At 37.0% G+C, this 19901-nt stretch overlaps 1 protein-coding gene across 1 annotated transcript in view; it reads right to left on the bottom strand.

Moving 5' to 3' along the window:
- The window catches only part of LOC125242750 (mannosyl-oligosaccharide alpha-1,2-mannosidase IA), a 146241-nt gene extending 127510 nt beyond the window's left edge, over positions 1-18731 (bottom strand). The window contains exon 1 of the mRNA XM_048151679.1: positions 17927-18731. Coding sequence (XP_048007636.1) covers positions 17927-18538 — 612 coding nt within the window. The 5' untranslated portion in view covers positions 18539-18731. The remainder of the gene's footprint in view (positions 1-17926) is intronic.
- Between the last annotated feature and the right edge of the window lie 1170 nt (positions 18732-19901).

Raw genomic sequence — 19901 nt, 5'->3', positions numbered from 1 at the left:
CATTAGCCGTGACTGAATGACATCTTTCGGATATAGTTCTGATGTCGGTGTATTTTTAGATTGGCATGTAAGATTTTACAAATAGCGAATGCGAATACAGTACAGATGATCGTGCAAGCATTTCCACACACTGCGGCGTAATGGGCCGACGATTCTGCCGATAACTACACGTCGTAAAGTTATGAGCCTGCACGATTGTAACTACTAGAAATAACTAGCTGGGTAGAAACACGCGCAAAACTATTAATAGGAGGATAAAGCTATGAGATTTTATATGCGGAGTGTCGTCTATAATTCCTATATAATGCACTAGCTGTTGCCCGCGGCTTCGCTCGCGTCAGAAAGAGACAAAAGGTAGCCTATGGACTCTCCATCCCTTCAAATATCTCCACTTCAAAAATCACGTCAATTCGTCGCTCCGTTTTGCCGTGAAAGACGGACAAACAAACAGACACACACACTTTCCCATTTATAATAATAAGTATGGATTAGACAAACATGAGATCATTGCGGAAATAATCTGTGTCTAAAATAAAAACAAGGAATTTAGTTGAATGTAGGTACGATCACATCGCTATTAGGTTTTATTTAGAACAGTCATGCTAGGAATGAGTAAGATCTATTTCAATTGGCAGGGTGCAAAGCGGGTGGAGGGGGTAGCTAAAACGATCACAGCGCTCACTACGGCCAAAATTGACATCTTAGTCGCTGACTTACGCTACGTTTTTGAGATAAATTTGATATGGGCCTAGTAAAATTTGTTATGGTGAATTGTAATAACTTCAAGAAAAATATCGACTAAATTTTAGCTATTTCCAAGACCGTGGTGGAAAGGAAACCACCGTTTAAGTGAATAGTTGCCGTAAGAAGAAAAGTGTCGTCCAACCTCTGAAGTTTTACTTAAAAGTGCGTAATCTTTTGATACAAGTATTGAATTGAATTTACGGTGAATTTATAGTGCAAATTTTATTGGAGTTATAAAAGCCGACGTGGAGGCCAATCCCAGTTATGTTCCAAAATCATTTTATTTGTTTCCTTAAGTGTGCTCCTGTGTACAAATCGAAACGGATTGACGAAAATGCGTAAATATCGAGGTTACAATCGGACGAAGGAGCACGAGAACAATAAAATCAGAAGTAGTCCATCCGCTGAAGGCTTATCACATTTTAAATAAAATTCCTGAAAACTTATTTCATCGCATTGATGAATACATATTTGATGTGATATCTGCTAAACCTCCAATATTTTCAAGTAAATGAAACAAGTTTTCGTAATGTATACTATACCTAGTTACACATACACATACACACATACAATCACGCCTGTATCCCATAAAGGGGTAGGCAGAGCACATGAACTACTCAAGTTTCAGTGCCACTCTTGGCAAAAAGGGGTTGAAAGAAAACGAAAATTGTGACATTGCAGTGACAGGTTGCCAGCCTCTCGCCTACGCCACAATTTAACCCATATCCCACAGTCGACCCTACCCCTAATTAAAAGCCTATACCTAATTAAAAGTTATAATAGCTAGTTTGTTTTTATTTTACAATAAACCCTGTACCCTGTAAATGATATTTATAATACCTATTATAGTTAGCCTATGAAAATGACAGCATAGCAGTGAACTGATCAACAATTTCAAAAGCCAATGATTTATTAATACTTTATTGCACATAGGTACAAATGGTGGAAAAAATTCTTCAATCTCTAGAAAATGCCCAGCTGGCACCAATTTCTTGTCTTTATTCATCGTCTTAGGTTGGAAAATGATTTTGTGAGCGATGACACGAAACCCCGTTTTAGTCACCAGTTTGTTAATTTCTCACTGAAAACAACAATTTTAATGTTATTGGCGATAATGTTGTAACCACTATCGTCCAAAATTGTCTAATATAGTAAAATAACACAAGATTTCATTAATTTTTTCACAATGTTTACTTACTTCTCGCTTGAGAGCGGCGACAATATTGTCCATAATGGTCACCTGTCACCTGTCACGTGGTGTGTCGTCGCGCACGGTCCCAATAGGATCAAAAAAAAGAGTCAAATTAATAAGAAACATTTTACTCAAAGTGAGGTTTTGATTCTAGGTATTGTTTCAATCAAGAATTCTAGCGTTCCTATAACCGGCGATTGAAAATCAAGCAGACCCATAGTTTTATAACTAAATAACGATATTAGTAGTAACAATAGTAGATGTATCAATATCAATGGACTTCAATTGACATTCATATATGCCATATGCGCACCAGCAACTTTCTATGCACTAGTAAGAATTATGCCTCTATGTCTAGGACGTCGTCTAATGCAGTAACCGATACCACCATGTATTCATATTAGTGAAACTGTCGCCGTCAGGCCGTCACGCAACGGCGACGCTCCACTTTCTATGGAAAGTACTCAATTCAAACAAAGGGATGTCTTCGAGGATGTCTTTAGTAAGTTTTTCTTTAAGATTAGGTGTTAATGGGGGGTTTTATTTGGGACTTGGGACCTTGGTATAAATTTTAGTTTCAATGTTTGAGCCCAATAAAGTTAGTATGTTGGTATAAGTTTGCAATTTTGCATATCAAAGAGATTCCAATAAACAGACCAACGCACATCACAGTCGGCGCAACACGAACAAGTAGGTTAAGGGTCAAAATTCTTAAGTTACGAGTATTCTGACTACTGAATAAACATTAACAAGCAATTCGGTAAGTATCCACGTTATAATAAAGAGAACGCAACAGATAGCTAGTATTAGGAAACATACAAATAATAACAGCAATCACAATCAACTCATCTCTGTCAGACTTAATCTGAGAAAAAAGTATTCCGCACACGACAAAATTATTAACGGATACGTTAACTGCGGACGATGGTATATCATTAGAGCGTATCGCATATTTATATCGCAGTAGTTTTTTCCTCGTATAGTCAACAACAGCAAACGCGGTAGAAAATTACGCTGACTATAAATCATACTTTTACTTTCTCGGCTAGTCGATCGTGTACTGCTTCTGAGATACGTATAGATAAACAAGAAACTAATGCCAGATGATGGGTCTTATTAAATTGAAATACGGTATAGAAATGGATAGTTATGTGCCAATGATGGCACGATCGAGCGACGCAGCAGGTGTGTATGTCGGATAACTACTCAAAGATTATATCATGAAAGTTTTTGTATGGATGGTTAACTTGCAATATGTATTAAATTAATTTTCAAAGATTAGATAGATTAGATTTCTTTATTTCATGATAAAAATTACACTATAAATTTGCTACATGTCAAAATTATGTTTATCTTCTCATCATGATCGTCAAAAATTACATAATAAATTCCAAATAAAAATAATTGTTCCTCCCAAATGAGGATCGTCATTTACAAAGAAAGAAAATACACATGCCAAGCTAAATAAAATTAATAAATTAAGTTACAATATCATCAAATTATCACGAAGCAAGAAAATATTATATAACAGAGAAATATAGGTATAATTATATCATCGGTCATTAAAAATTCAAATCCATGTACTCGTTTACAGAGTACATGGGGTTATCTAACAAAAGGTTTCTCAATTTGCGCTTAAATGCTTCGTCACATGGCTCATTTCTCAGATCGGCAGGTAAGTGCTCATAGTAAGTAGGGCCGATGACTCGAGGGTTCTTTCTTGAAAGTGCCATGCGACGGGGGACATGCAGTATATTACAATGTAATTGGAATATACTGCATTATTATGCCCTCTTAGTACTTACTGCAAGCTCACAGCGTTTTTCATGGTGGATGGCTACGGCGGCTAAGTATCTTGTTTGTTTTTCTTAAATTAGTCGATCCGGTTGATCAAGTTTATGCAATCGTGATACGGTAGCACTAAGAAATTAGACACAGTGAAATTATGTTTAACATGTGTGTATTTAATTCAATGAAATTTGTTTTATTGCAAGACATACTATAGAAATTTAGGGCACGCGTTCATGTTCAGATTTGGAAAGGGATCACAGATACATCGTTGTGTAGCACGGATATCGAGAGACCTTTGAAGGATATCTCGATAATTGTCAGTTCTGAATAATTGCTTATGCTTTTGTACTTTTTAAGCCCCGACGCAAAAAGGATGGGATATTATAAGTTTCACGTGCATGTCTGTCTGTGGCATCGTAGCTCCGGAACGGCTGAACCGATTTAGATTTAGTTTGAAAGCTGAGTTAGTCCGGAGTGTTCTTAGCCATGTTTCATGAAAATCGGTCGGCTACGTCGGGTTTTTTTTCAAAATTTTAATTTTGTGGTTACATTCCACGAGTTCCGCGACGTATAAATAAGCGTAGATCTTTGGAACTGTTTTTAACGAACTAGCATAAGGCTATGTATAATTGTATAACCGAGGAATCTTCGTAACACCAAGAATAGAAAACCTCTTAGTTTCAACAGACCATAGTTCACGCAAAGTGTATGAATGACGCTAACCGTTCCACAAAACAACGGCCCTAATCTTTTCGACGATTACGCAAGTCATCACACGGGGAAAAGTGAAATCTGGGCCATTCCCTTTAACGGTGTTGCCAACTTGGCGGATTAACGTGACAGACGGGACGCAAAAGTTTCCAAGTTCATAGGAATATGTATGCACAGATTTCATTTTTGACACAGGCTTAGATCGCTATAATTATGTAGGAATATACTTTTATTACGGAAGGAACTCATTAAGACAATTCTAGCTAATCAAAACACAATCAGGTTGCATTGTTTTATCAAATAGTTTCCTATGGCATGGCCGCCTTTGTCTGCATCATCAGCTCAATTGATAATTTTTGTTAATTTGCCACCTAACTATAGCCCAATCGAATAATGGAAAGTGGACCCGCACATAAATACCAAATTAAATAAAAACATGAACAGTGGGCACAAGACACATTTTATCATCAGGAAAGTAAGTCTGAAAGCTGCCAAATCTAGCATTGAAGTTTCCAACTTAGCAATACTGTCTTACGGTCAACAGAACGAATATAGGTAGTTATAGGTTGTACATTAGGGATCCCCTGTCGTTAAGACCATAATGAATGTGTACCCGAAACAAAGTTTAAGAAGAAAGTATTAGCTTCGGAAAGTGTCAATAGCTGTTAACTTGTCTTTAGTTCTGAACCCAAGACAACTAAGTAGTTAAGACTGTAGATAATCTTTAAAAAACTATTAAGTTTAGTAGCGTATTATTTTTATTTGCAACCATGAAAAGAAAACCCATTTGCCTTTGATTACTGAAATTATGAGTATAAGAGTCAACTGGGTTAGGTACTTAGTTCGAAAAACCCTCTTGAATAAAAAAAGAACAGTAGAATCCAGACATTGTATTTGTTAGGGAAACTACATAGTGCAATAAGCAGTATAGATCAATTCCAACGATGCGTTCTGAAGAGTTCCATTTATGTATGTTTAGAGTGTCAAGGATTTCTACACTTTCGATTTCGATTATGGAACATCATCGAGAGTAGTATTAAAACCTATTGAGACACAGTAAAATCTAAACACTGATTACACTTGAAGCTATTTACATAAATGACAGCGAACCGAACTTCAGCTACCAGTCTTAACACTGCTCGTCTCGTCCAACTTTTTGCGGTAAATGTATATCGGGTCAACGCCAACCTCACAGACAGAACGTCTTAAACGTCGAGCACCTACCTGTACATACGACGTTACGGTACCAAGAGAGGTACCGTTACCGGTACTTAGTAATAGTGAAGCGTGTCTCGATAACCCGAAGTGGGTCTTAGCGGTATGGTTACTAACCTTGCCTAATGGGTACTTGATATCTTATCCTTTTGGTTTTATATTGGTTTGATTGATTGTATTTTAAGAACACTGATTTTGATGAATTGGATTAGGGGGTCTCGAAACAATAGAGGGGAAGTAAGCTTAAGGTTAACAAGTAAAAGTAAAACCAAGTTATAAATAGGTAAATACATATTATAATCGATCCATTTTACAATCGATATACCGGACAGTGAGCTAAATATGTAGGTAGGTAGTAGGTACTATGGCCTGGGACAGCAGCTTGTATTTACGCCTGGGACTATTATATGATTCGAGAAGTCGGCGAAGTCTATTTACTGCTTTGGACCCCACCGTTTACAATCGATTACCCGATCACATTAGAAATGCAGTTTCCACAGAAACATTCAAATCGAAAATTAAAAAGTGGCTTCTTGAGAAGATGTTCTACAATTATGATGAGTTTTTTGACATTCAACTTGCAATTTAATGTTGTATTTAACGATTTGGATATGTAAATATGTAATATGTAAGTAATAAATATGTAAGTAATACAATAAAATTGTACTAGATTGATTAATTTAGAAATTATGATAAATGCATGACATATACATAGAGACATAAATATTAGGCAACAAAATATGGACATATAACAATTGTTATCAATAAAGATTTTCATTTTCATTTTCATTATGACAATATTTGACAAAAAATTCAATGGATTTTTATGTAAATAACTAAATTTAATCCAACTTAGGAAATGGTTACACCAACACCATAGTAAGACGGACAGTTCTTTTATACACCAGTTTTTGCTTTTCTTTTGAATGCCAGGTGTGCTTTTGTCGATTCTAAAAGTGTAACGACAAAAGCGCACCCAAGTATGGAATTGAAACGGCCCTGAGTTTAAAATTACAACCGCGATGGAAGTGATTATATTAATTGAAGTTCTTTCTTTAAGTTCGGCGGAGCTCTAATGTTCCCTGTTGTTGTAGACCATATTCATAAATAAAAATAAAATGAATAAGTTGGTCAAACTCTACTTTAACCAACTGAATAAATATGACTGCTGAACCCTTAGCTGAAAAGATTACTGAAAGCCAAAGACATATGTAACTCCGTATAGACGGATAAAATCTTAAGAAAAAAATGTACCTCAAAACCATAGAGAAAAAGGTACGGTGGCCTAGGTGGCGGCGTTACACCTTTGGGGAACGCTCGGCTAGATGGCGCTAATAAGAGTATTTGACATTTTAATACATATCAAGCTAAGAATATGGGCCAAATTGTCAAAACTGAGGTTAAAAAGTTCTAAGCTTGTGTACAGAGACGGCAGTCTATGTACTGTGATTACACATTTTACTCTGACAGTAACTCTCTATAATACTCGATCCTCTTTGCTGAAACCTATAAAAATATTTTTAACAGATTTATTGCGAACTTTACTACTAACATGATTTTTTTCTATATATGTAGGTGGCTAGAAATTTCAGTCACTACCTACACCATATACCTAGTATACCTGCTTACAACAAAAACTAGTGTATTTCCGTAGAACAAAGCAAAAGCACGAAAATGGAATCGGCTATATTTGTGGACAGGCTTTGTGGACTGTTTACATTACACATAGGTACACGAGGAATAATACGTGACTGATTGGGTGCTGTTTGTTAACCGGTGACGACCCAGCTTATTTCTTACTTCTTTTTAGGGTTCCGTACCAAAAAGGTACAACAGGAACCCTTATGGTGCGACTCTGTCCGTCTGTCACATTGTTAAATATCTCGAGAACTACTTATGCTATCGATATGAAATTTGGAATAGTTATAAACATTGTGAACCTCTACAAGTTGAAAGTTTTTTTTTTAATTAATTAATATAAATGATAGAAAATGGCCAAAATGAAAGGGGGCAAACTGAAAATTTCAAGTAACTAGGTCAAGTGGGGTATCGTTAGAAAGAGCTCAAATTGTACATATCAAAACTATTTTTTATAATTTTTTGGTTGTGGAAAAAAAATGTTTTTTGAAGGAAAATGTAAAAAAAATACCGTCCCCCCCCCCTTATCTCCGAAGTTTATCAACATAAATTTATTAAATTTTCACCAAACATGGCTATTATAATGAATATTACAGGAAAAATAAAATCGTACACGTATCTTGAAAACTTTTTATTTATTTATAAAAACCTTTCAGATTTACATTTTCAATTTCTACACCCTTGCGGGTGTTTATTGTACCCCTATTTTTTAACAAAATACGCAAGAATACAAAAGAGGCAAAATGGTTAAAATCGGTTCACGCAATAAACAATTATTCCATATACATCATCTTCCATACTAGCTCGCGCGCATTAGTTTACTGAATTTGCCGATAGATGTCCCTGTACGTTGAACGCTCATTTCCTACATCGCGGTTTTCCTAATATAATGAGGTCGGTTCAGGAGCGTCCTTGCGACATGTCGTAAGTCGTAAACTATTGAAGTCGAATAGTCTTGATTTTATTTGGACGTTGTCTAACAATAAAATTGTATATTAAAATATTACTTGTTATGTGGGAAATTGAGTCTTGAGGGATTTAGTCAAATCTGTAGAGTTCTATGAATAACATTTTGATGATTCAACAATTGAAAGTTTGTACGGAACCCTCGGTGAGCGAGTCCGACTCGCACTTGACCGGTTTTTTTTTATACGGTGGCAAACAAACGTGTAAGACGAATATTTCAAAACATTTGTTCCTGGTTTAGCCTAGTCGAAACTCTTTCGATTCAGAGTTTTCCATGTGCAGGTTTTTCTGAGTTTTCCAAAACAGCACTTGTAAATTAGTACCAAATATGAGACACATCCAACTACACGTTGGAAGATACTGCTTAAGTATAATTCTTTAAATCGCTCGACGTATAAAAAAGTGATCTTAAACGGTAGCTGTTCTTAATGTGTCTGTAATTGCTACTGACCGGATTTAGGACATTTAGGTGTCAAAATTGGGGTGAATGACCTCGAATCATTACATGGATTAATAATTGAAGCGAATGAAATCAATTAGTAGTAGTAACAAAACACTTTGTTCTACAAAAATAAACAAAACAAGAAAAAAAAGAAAAACATAATTATATATAATTGGAGCAATTGAGAGAGAATAATTGGTAGATTTTTTGAGAGAGCAGTGCTGTGCTCTAAAAAACTTATCCCCATTATTTCTGGTAGGGAGACATTGGAGTAATAATTGTACTATGCAGCGCAATAATCTTACTGATTATCCTGACATGGATCTGCGTGCTGCTCTGATGTCGGAGCAAGACAGCACTAATCACGCATATAGCGATATTTCTTTCGCACACCGATGCCGCGAGCGGACTCCTATCGACTGCATGGGCACTAACGCCTACAAAGTGAACAGTTACATACAATTTTATATATGTCGGATTTAGCTAAGCACAACATTTTTTATTATCTTACTATTAATAGACACATTATTATTATAATTTCACTTTCTGTCTGTTAAATTAGCATAATGTTGATAGCTTAATAAAATTTTATTACTCGTTTCTAAAGAGCTTTACTTAATACTAAACTGAACCATAAAACTGTGGTGACCATTAAAATTTATGTTTACAATTTTCTTCTAATAACACGGTACTTTCAAGTGTATATTTAAACGGGTATTACCTAACTTTAACGTCGGTTTCCGGGGTCATTTCAGTGAATAAAATTTGTTTAACTATTTGTTAACGATTCTACATATTGTTTTTAGTGTCTATTATTAATGCATAGCAATATTAGCAATGTGTGCTAAACCGGATCCCTTTGACATAATGATCACAAGTCATAATGTAATGATTGCCAGATTATCATTAGTCATAATTCAGAAACGGTTAACTTTTCAGGGTTTTTATTAAGGTAATCTATGGATTGGTTATGTTTGTTTTTTGGCAATCCTGAAAAGTTACGCGTTTCAGAGAAAAATCAAATTATGACTAACGAAAATGTGGACAAACGATACATTATGACTGAAAATTTTATGGGAACCAATAGAGTCCCTCGTACTCGTACTCTCGCGCCAATCATGTGCTAAGGGTGCTATAGGGGGTTACCATGAAGTACTAGCCGTTACAGTTTACATCGACAGAAAGTTTCAACCTAAACGGAACGGCTTTAGTACTTCATGGTACCCCCCCACCCCCTTCTATTGCATTCCGAGACTGTAACGTTTTCAATCTTCGAAAGTAGAACATCGGTGCAAGACAGGCAAGACAGCAGACATCGGAATCCAATTCCCAGCGCCGTTGACATCTGTATCGGTTACACGTTTGCATAAAGTTACATTCGAATTGACACACATTCGCTGTACATGTACGCCGGTATTGTAAAGTGGGTTTGCAATATTGAGTCAGATTAGATATTTGCAAAATTTTGAAAATATTTTTTCCGAAACGAATGTATTAGAGGTAGACTCATTTAAAACGTCAGGTGTCCTAAACCTTTAAACTATTTGATCGAAGTGATAGAAATAATGGCCATACGTCAAAACTCAAAATTATATCATACTAGCTGTTGCCCGGGGCTTCGCTCACTTAAATTCGAAAATTGTGGAATACTACATACAAACTTCCATCACTCACTTTAGGGAAGTGGGGGGTTAGAAAGAGAAAAAAAGTAGCCACTCTCCATCATCAATTCGTCGCTGTCGCTCCGTTTTGCCGTTGAAAGACGGACAAACAAACAGACACACATACTTTCCCATTTACAATTAAATATTAGTATGGATTTTAGATATTCATTTATTTAAATTAAAAAATAATCCTTCGATGACATAAACATTCGCTCTATCCGTGATTTGAACCCAGGGTCACTGTTAAATAGGTTAAATGCTTTCTCGTCGTTTTATAGCCTCACAATTAAGGTCGTTCAATCCGATTGACATTTGCTTCGGAAATTGATTCTAAGAATCAATTTAGATGCTGGAAATAAATAGAATAAGCACTTAAGTCTTCAGGGATTGAAACACAAAAGGCGTCTAGAGTCGTAAATTCGATAAAAGAATCGTACAGCATTAAGCCAACGGCACAGCGAGTTGAATGAACTTTAAAAACAAAAGATCGATGTTGCTCAGAATCGTCTTATAGGTGGGCTTACCTAAATATTTACAAGAGTTTTAGATCTACGTCAACGGTACTTGAGTGCCTATAAACAAAGCACTTCTTAATCGAAACTGCTAAGTGTTTGAGTTTTGGAAGTGTCGAAAGTTTCTCGTAACGTTGAGGTTTCAAAGTTTCAGCAATAAACGAGGCGGTTCTGTTCTTAACCGCACTCTATTTAGTATTTACTGAAATTCAAAGCGGAATAAATATTATCGAGTAAAAATCTTACTATAACTAGCTAATTGTTAACCTAGTCTCTAGAGGGTATACGTTTTTAATCAGCATCATCATTCCCTTGCCCTTTTCCCATTATTTAGGGTCGGCGCAGCAGATCATCTTTCTCCATTCCTCTCTATCCGACTTATACGTTTTTAATAACATCAAAAATGTTTCATAAAATTGAACCACAGATTTATGACCCCAGTTAGGAATTCCTGAAGTCAGCTGTACGATTTGCGTCAAGATCAAGAAGTTTTGTTCCGCACATATGGGTCAGAGCGATTTGCGTGATATGCATGCGTGCATACTTGTTACGCATAATGTCGTCGGCCGAGATACGAGTACTAGTAACCGTAATAATAATAACAAAAAAGAATACTCTTATTCTCAAAATATATGCATCTCATAAATAATTTTAAATACTTTAAAAGTTTTTTTTTTTTAATAATGCGATCTTCTTCTTCTCAGCATATTCGCATAGCCACTGCTGAACATATGCCTCTTTCATTGATATCCATTCCGTTCTATATGCGGCGGTTCTGTGCCAATGCCAAGTCGACCCTGCCGTCTTTTTGATGTCGTCTGACCATCTAGTTCATGTACCTATCGGATCAAGTATACGATATTGTAACAGTACTCGAGGGTGGTAGATATTATTATTAGGCCTTAATTCATTCCCTATTGGCGCACCTCGGACACTGGCGATCAAACATATGAAAGAGGCGCATTCCTAGCACACAGTTTAAGCTCGTGTAGGTGAACGCGTACTATGCTTGTATGAGTGAAATATGACAGGTCGACTTCGCGTTTTTGACCGGCGGTAACTGTGAGGTAACCGAGAGGGGGTGGGCGGCACTTTCAGCAGGAAGCAGGAGTGGCCATACTGTACGATAGAACTCTTTATTATACTGTGCTATTGGTGGTGTATCGTTGTACACTGGCGGCCAAAATTAAATATTTAACCAAAATCATATAGTAAAAGCATATTTTCTAGCAGGCTGACATAATAAACCGTATGTATATGCAATTTGTTTTGCGCGAGACGAGAATGTGTTCTTATTATGTCGCCCGTGCGAGGTCAACGACCTACGAATTAGTGACAGACCGCGGGAAAAACCTCGACTTGTACCTACTTCTTTACACTGCCGTGTAAAATTAAATAGTAATTTTGCGTGTGTAAGTAAACACTGTAAACGTTTGTTACACATGTCTTGGGGTTATCGGCCGAGGAATTAGTGGCAAACCGCGAGAAAAATAGAGCTTTGACTTTGAACGAATTGCACCTATTTACACTGAGTCTGAGCATTGATTTATTAAGACGCACTTAAGACGTGTAAAGTATAAACAATTTCGTCCTTCAATGGCGATGGCACGGCTTCAAGTAGGTATCATGAGGTAATCTGGGCTGCCAAAATTTGACGTTTAACAATTTAGTAACTGTAAAAATATTGTTACAGAACACAGGACAACGCTGTCGGTCTAGGCTAAGCTGTCAAACTAGTCTTAGACTTTACCTCTCTATTTGGCTTCTACAACATAGGTCAAAGGGTCAATATAAGAACTTGTGGTGCTTGGACTGACACGGTACCGTAAACGGAGAGGACCACAACATTTTTGCACGCAAGTGTACCCATCTCGTGTTATACCTCCGCCCATAAAGAGTTTACGACAGTCTCACATGTGTCCCACCTGTTTACCAAGACCGTTCCTGACAAGTCCCGTAGTCCCCATAAAACGTCAAATGGGGCCGTTAGGCGGTCTATGTAGTGTGCGAGAGGGACACCGCTATATGATGTCTTGCTTACACACCGGAGCGGCATGCGGAACCGCTTCATTGTATAGTATGCGATGCGATTTGACGAGACCAATCGCCAATGAAGATGGATGCGTGTTTTTGCACGCCAGTGTAACCTAGCTGAAAAAACCTAACGAAATGTTTTATTTGCTATGACGTTGCACTCTTTTTCTTTTTGTCTAGTAATCTTTCGATTCACACTCAATTAATTTCCCGGTTTAGTTTGTTTTTGCGTACCTATACCTATAGGAATGTCTCAGACATTCATTTTAAATTTGATAAGACATACACTTGACATTTGGCTGTTATAATCATGTTGACCTTCATAATGAAGTAAAAACACTGTTATACCAAAATGCATACTAACTGGAGGTAAGTAGTGTTGACTTAAATATACTGAGGTATTGTATAATGAATATAATTATGCAACATAAATAGGATGGATGGTCATAGCGTCAAACAAGTTTTAGATAAAACAAAAAACAACACACATGAAGCTAATTCAGCTGACTTTTTCCTTAAAGGTTATTTTGACTTGTCCCAAATGATATATGGTGCATGATGAATGCAGACTAAAATTAAAAAAAAAAAACCGGCCAAGTGCGAGTCGGGCTCGCGCACAAAGGGTTCCGTAGCAGCAAATATAATAAACTTATTATGTCAATTTATACACCTGCCAAAATTACAGTTAAATCAACCTATCTCAAAAACTATAAGAGATACTTTGATCAAACCAAAAATCGTTGAAAGAGTTAATTAGCATGCATCACCTCTATTTTTTTTAGAATTTTATACCCCGTAGTTATAAAAATAGAGGGGGGGGGACATACTTTTTACGACTTTGAGAGCTGATATCTCAAAAACCGTTCACTTTAAGAAAAATGTTTTTTAGAAAACTTTATATCATTTTAAAAGACCTTTCCATTGATACCCCACACGGGTATGTACATCGAAAAAAAAATTTTCATCCCTCAGTTACATGTATGGGGGCCCCACCCCCAATTCTTTTTTTTTTTACTATTTAGTGTCATAATTTTGTAGCGGTTCATACAACACATATTCCCATCAAATTTCATCACTGTAGTACTTATAGTTTCCGAGTAAATCGGCTGTGACAGACGGACAGACGGACAGACGGACAGACGGACATGACGAAACTATAAGGGTTCCGTTTTTGCCATTTTGGCTACGGAACCCTAAAAACGCCTTTATAGAGTTTATAGGCCCACTTGCACCAACCACTTAACTCAGGGTTAGCGGGCTGCCATCTGTAAATTCTATATAAAATGGCGGGTTGACCCTCGGGTTATTGGGAGAAACCCCCTATTGGAGTTATTGGGAGAAAAAGGACACGAAATTCTATTTGGGTCAAGTACTAACTAATTCTGTAAGTACCTACAATTTCAGGTGTATTGGTAGTAATAAATGAAGTAAACCTGTCTATTATCAGATTTTTTTTTTATATATTTAGTTATAAAATCAGCCACTCCCTAATGCACATTTCCTCAAATCTGTCATATAAACCTTAAATATGTCATTTTACTATTGGCTTGGTAAGAAAGTAATGAGCGATCGATTGAATTCCACATAAAATTTTTGAAAGAGTTCTAGAATCTTCTATGGTCGAAAGTATATAAAGGGCGAGTCGCACAGTTTCTCGTCAGTCATTCACTAGCTGTCGCCGAGCTAATATAAGGAAGAAAATGGACGAATTAAAAGTGCATGTAAGGCATTGCTTACTATATGAATTTCAGTCTGGCCATTCAGTCGCCGAAGCAGTGCGTAATATATGTCAGCGTGTTGCTCCTGAAGTTGTGTCTGAGGCCACGGCGAAACGATGGTTCCAGCGGTTTCGTAGTGGCGACTTTTCATTATCAGATCAACCTAAGTCTGGTCGACCGGTGAAGATTGATGTAGCCAAATTAAAAACCTTAATTGAAGGAGATCCGAGGCTAACGAGTCGTACTCTTGCTACCGAGTTAGGCTGCTCTCATGTCACCATAGAAACACATTTACACGAGTTGGGAAAAAACTACAAATACAGTGTTTGGATACCGCACGAACTTGATCTCAGAGGAAGAAGAATCTGTGAACTTGATAGAGATCAACTAAACCGCCGTGCCGATATCTGCATAAAACTTCTGTCTTTTCGCCGCACATTCAACTGGTTGGACCATCTTATCACTGGAGATGAAAAATGGGTCTTATATATAAATCACACACGCAAACGTCAGTGGCTAGCTCCAAACGAAAAAGGAATAGAGGCACCAAAAACAGAGCCTCACCCGAAAAAAGTTATGCTGTCCGTTTGGTGGGATATTCATGGTATTATTCACTGGGAACTCCTACCAAGTGGAATGACTGTTACCGCATCAGTATACTGTAATCAGCTTGAAAATTTAAACCAAAAAATCTGTCAGAATCGTCCACAGCATGCTAAAGTTTTTTCTTACACGACAATGCTCGCCCACACATTGCAAAAGTGACTCGGCTAAAGCTATTGGAGCTAGATTGGAAAGTGATACCTCATCCACCGTACTCTCCAGACTTGGCACCTACGGATTACGCATTGTTCAGATCGCTAAGCAATGCCTTGAATGAAAAAAAGTTCGATGATCAAGCCCATCTACGACAGTACATAGCTGAGTTTTTTGAATCTAAACCTAAGAACTTCTTCGCCGATGCTATTCATTCTTTACTAGAACGATGGAGACAAGTAGTAGATAACGAAGGCCGTTATATTTTTGATAAATGATTAAAATAATAAATTAAATTAAAATTACAATATTGGTTATTATTCGCTCATTACTTTCATACCAACCCAATAGTATACACCAAAAGCTTGCCCAGTGAGATAATTTTATCCACAGCTAGTTAGCAATTTCCAACACAATAGAACACAAAGTCTACCACCGTTTCAAACAATAGCCAAGTAAAAACCGTGACTGGCTATTTATAGCTCAGAATAGACTGTAAGTTAATGTGGGTAATGGTAAATAATAGGCCTTGTTAACACTTAGCAATATTTTAAGATATTTTTTTTTAACCGTGAGGACTGGAGAAAGGAAGCGGAGGCCTTTGCCCAGCAGTGGGACACCATATAGGCTATTAAAAAAAAAATTTTTTTTTTTCCTACTTTGGCTTTTACTCCCTGCCAATATGCACAGGGTGAATTTACCAATGTCAGTGTTGGCTTGGTGTTACCGAAGTGTTGACTTTCACATGTGACGAGAATGTCCGGTATTTAAATTAATTATTAACATAGGCAATATTCAATTTGTGAAGTTTAATGCAGCTTATCCTGTTATAGGTTTTAAGTCACAAACAGTAAATAAATCTAGCAAAGAAAATTCTGTAAAAAAAACCTGAGATCCCAGCTTCAGATGATAATAAAAATGAGGCCTTTTTTACAAGGGTCTGGTCCCCCGAACCTTGTTACATCAAGTGGTATAGCAAATCCAAGTATTCCAGTGTTTTTCGAGAGTAACTTGAACATACTGCACATTTGCAGAAGCAACACTTGGGACTAGCAGAAATGACAATAGTAGCACTAAACATTGATCGAACTGACTCTCTCGTGCCAATATGGAAGAGTAATGAAGACAGCTAGCTATGATAATAATATCAAAGGCGACTGTCCACCCCACTTTTTTTGGATTTGGAATTTTTTTATGTGGTTTCCACTCAGAATCGCAAGCTATTTCATTTCTAATAGGAGAAAAAAAGTGTCCCAAGGTTTTTTCCCATTCCGTTACCATTTTTTTATAAATTCTGTATGGCGGTAACAAAATGAAGGTTTGAAAAATGTATGGAAATCTTGGGACATTTTTTCTCTCTTATCAGGATCGAAAGACCTCGCGATTCTGAGTATGAATCGCCTAAAAAATAACCATGTTACAAAAATAGTGGGGTGGACAACTTTGAAAATTAAAGACCCTTGTGCATTTGGCCTGCCTGACCTGAGTAGCAAGTTCAAGATTCTCCTAAGATTGAGAATTGGAGATATTATAAGCAGAGATCGGATTTTTGTGCGTCATCTCATACTAAAAGTCATTAAAATGACGTAAGTCACTAAGAATGTCGCAAATCCGTCCGATCTCTGATTATAAGACATAATTTTTTTACATGTTTTGTAGAACATTTTGAAAACTTAGTTTCAGATGTGTCGAGGTTTGCATTGAAGATTTTGTAAGCTTGTTCTGATAAACAACTGTGTAAACAAACTGTGTGAAGATTATTCTGCTTATGACAATACCATCTTTACCATAATAATGTAGGTAGCAGCAGTGGCTGGTCCATACAAGCCGATTCCCACCGGCTTCCTTAAAATTGATTACTAGTAAAGTACCTAATGTTAAGGTAGGTTTCTTTTTGCTTGGTGTTGCCTAGCAGAAATTTTCACCAGCCGCCACTGGTAGGTAGTGTTATTAAAACCACATATAGAATTAAACACAGGTAGCTCATGAACCCCAGTTTTGATTTCTTTTTATTTTTATTAAAAAGGCATTCAAAGATGTAAATGTTATCAAACACTAACTTCGGTAACGGGTGGTTCTGTGCCACCAACCCTTATTGAATAGGATTTTGTAAATGGTATTTGTTAAATTAACTACTTTGAAAATATTACTAATATACTCCATTTATTTCATCATCTTACAATTGTTACTCATGCAATATTGTAAAAAAATAATAGAAATTGTTATTTTAATATATTACATGGTTTGATAAAGCTAGCCCCTCAAAAGTTAATTTTTAATCGTTACCTATCTGATAAGCTGGTATTAATTAAAATAACTGTTCAAGTAGTCTTAATTAAACAAACTAAAATAAATGGTACACTAGTGGTATGATAAACTATTGAATAAAATTTTCAACATAACAGTTGTCTCATTTACATAAGCCATTTATCTTGCTAATTCAATATTTGCATTCCGCTTGAATAATATATTGTAATTGTAAACAACAAATGAGAATATGTTTTATTGCAAATTAGTACATTTTTACAATGAAAATTACTTACCTCTTTGACAACTCCTAGTTTATGCTTGACGTCCGGATCAGCGTTTGAGCTCAGTGCCACTACTGCATACTGGTTCTCAGAGCCCTCCAATTTAGGCTCCGACGGGGACACACTTTTGCTTGCAGCATTATTTCCTGCCGCGGGCTCCTCGAGAGCATCCACAGGCCTCTTACTTGTGCCTTTAGATGAGGAGGCCGACGGCACTGCCTCAAATTGTGGCCTCTCCAGCACTTTCATGCCCATGTCCTCCTCTATCTTGGCTCGCAGACGGTTCCTGTCCTCGGCTACGTGAGGATCCTCCCCGTCCAGCGACTCCCCGTGATGAGCACCCGCAGGAAAGTCTCCCAACTCATTCTGCGCCAGAGGAGGCGGCATCAGCAGCTCCGGCCCCGCTTTCTGAATACGTTTGTACACATTATACACACTATCGTTCACACTCGTGGAACTTTTGAACTCCGGCAAATAGAACAGCGCTCCTAGCCACACGATTCCGAATGTCAAAAGTACAGAAACAATCAAATATTTCTCCCGAAGGCGGAACGAACGCCGAGATATGGACGGCACTGGAACTCCGTTAACAAAGCGTTGGTACGATGGTAATATGCCCGTCATATTTACGTAAACAAATATCCTAAGGTTCTACGGTAAATAGTTCGTGGATGACAGGTCATACAGGCGACCCGTCACTAGCGGTCGCCATTAAACATCTGCCAAGCTGCCAACAGAGTTGAAGGAACACAGCGAGCTTTTCCAGCTACGGAATACCGTACACTGTGTTTGACAGAGCTCTTGCCGTTGTAAAGCGGACCGTATCGACAGAAAAGGAACACAATAGAAACACGGTGTCATCAAAACCGGTTTGGTAGAAAGTGTTACACAGATAAGTTATATTTTACTGGGATGCCACAGTAAAGGATTTTTTTCTACCAAATAGATGTGTTATGCAAATTTAATGTGCAACCGGCCCTGGTATGTAGTGATCTGTCAAACAACTTTGCCAGTTAAAAGACGCGTTTCTTTTTTCCTACGGTACGGAGTGGTATTCTTTTGAGGCAACATTTTTTTTTTAATTTGCTGCTTTTGTACTGACTGGTAGCAAAATTAATTACTTATTGAAAATGTAGGAGCGAAGGTTTGCGTGCGTAAAAAAATTGAATTTTTGTGAAAAGATTTGCTCAATCGTCTACAGCTACAGTCTATGTCCCTCTGATTACAACTTGTCCGAGCACCTTTTTCTATTTTCGTGCGACTTGACATTTACACAATTTACACCACACATTTACAGGAATTGTTTTTTTATTTTTACAGGTTAATGAATTTAGTCTTATACCTAGGTACCAATAGGTTCCTGAAGTGTTCAACGTAGGTTTTCTGTTTTTATTGATTTAATTAAAAATCCGACCATTCCTTTTCTTCCTTTACCATTGTCCAGTTACAGTTTTTTCGTGTTTGTTGCTTTACTGCGTGTGTAATTTTATTGTTTACTTTCTCGTAATTATTAGTTCCTAATATCAATTTATGGCGACTAAGTGCGTTTTCACACTATCCGATAGGGTTGCCAACTTTTTTTTAGGGAAATATAGTATTTTAGAAAATTCCATCTATAAAATATAGTACACCGAAATAAAATATAGTACAGTACAAATAATCGATAACCGAGTCGTGAAAATCGTTTTTTCTGCCCACTTTGAGGGGCTCCACTCGGTTTTCATCGATTTTCGGCAAGTTTTGTGTTGTTTTATTCTCTTATTTTATCGTCGAAAGTTGTACGGCTGAACATCACTTCCCAAGTCAAGTTTCGCGGAATTTTATTCCGCCGAATGTTCATTTCCCAACTTATCATATTGTTTTATTTGCCAAGCTCACGTTTACCAACTTAACATTTGGCCTTTTTTTAAAAAGTAAATTTGCATGTTGTCGAATGTTTTACTTGGCGGAATATACAACTAGTTGTGGATGATGTTAGAAATTATTT

Source organism: Leguminivora glycinivorella, chromosome 3 (genome assembly GCF_023078275.1).
Source record: "Leguminivora glycinivorella isolate SPB_JAAS2020 chromosome 3, LegGlyc_1.1, whole genome shotgun sequence".
Classification (NCBI taxonomy): Eukaryota; Metazoa; Arthropoda; class Insecta; order Lepidoptera; family Tortricidae; genus Leguminivora; species Leguminivora glycinivorella.
The sequence above is the reverse complement of the archived record's forward strand: the minus strand, read 5'-3'. Positions and strand labels throughout refer to the sequence as shown.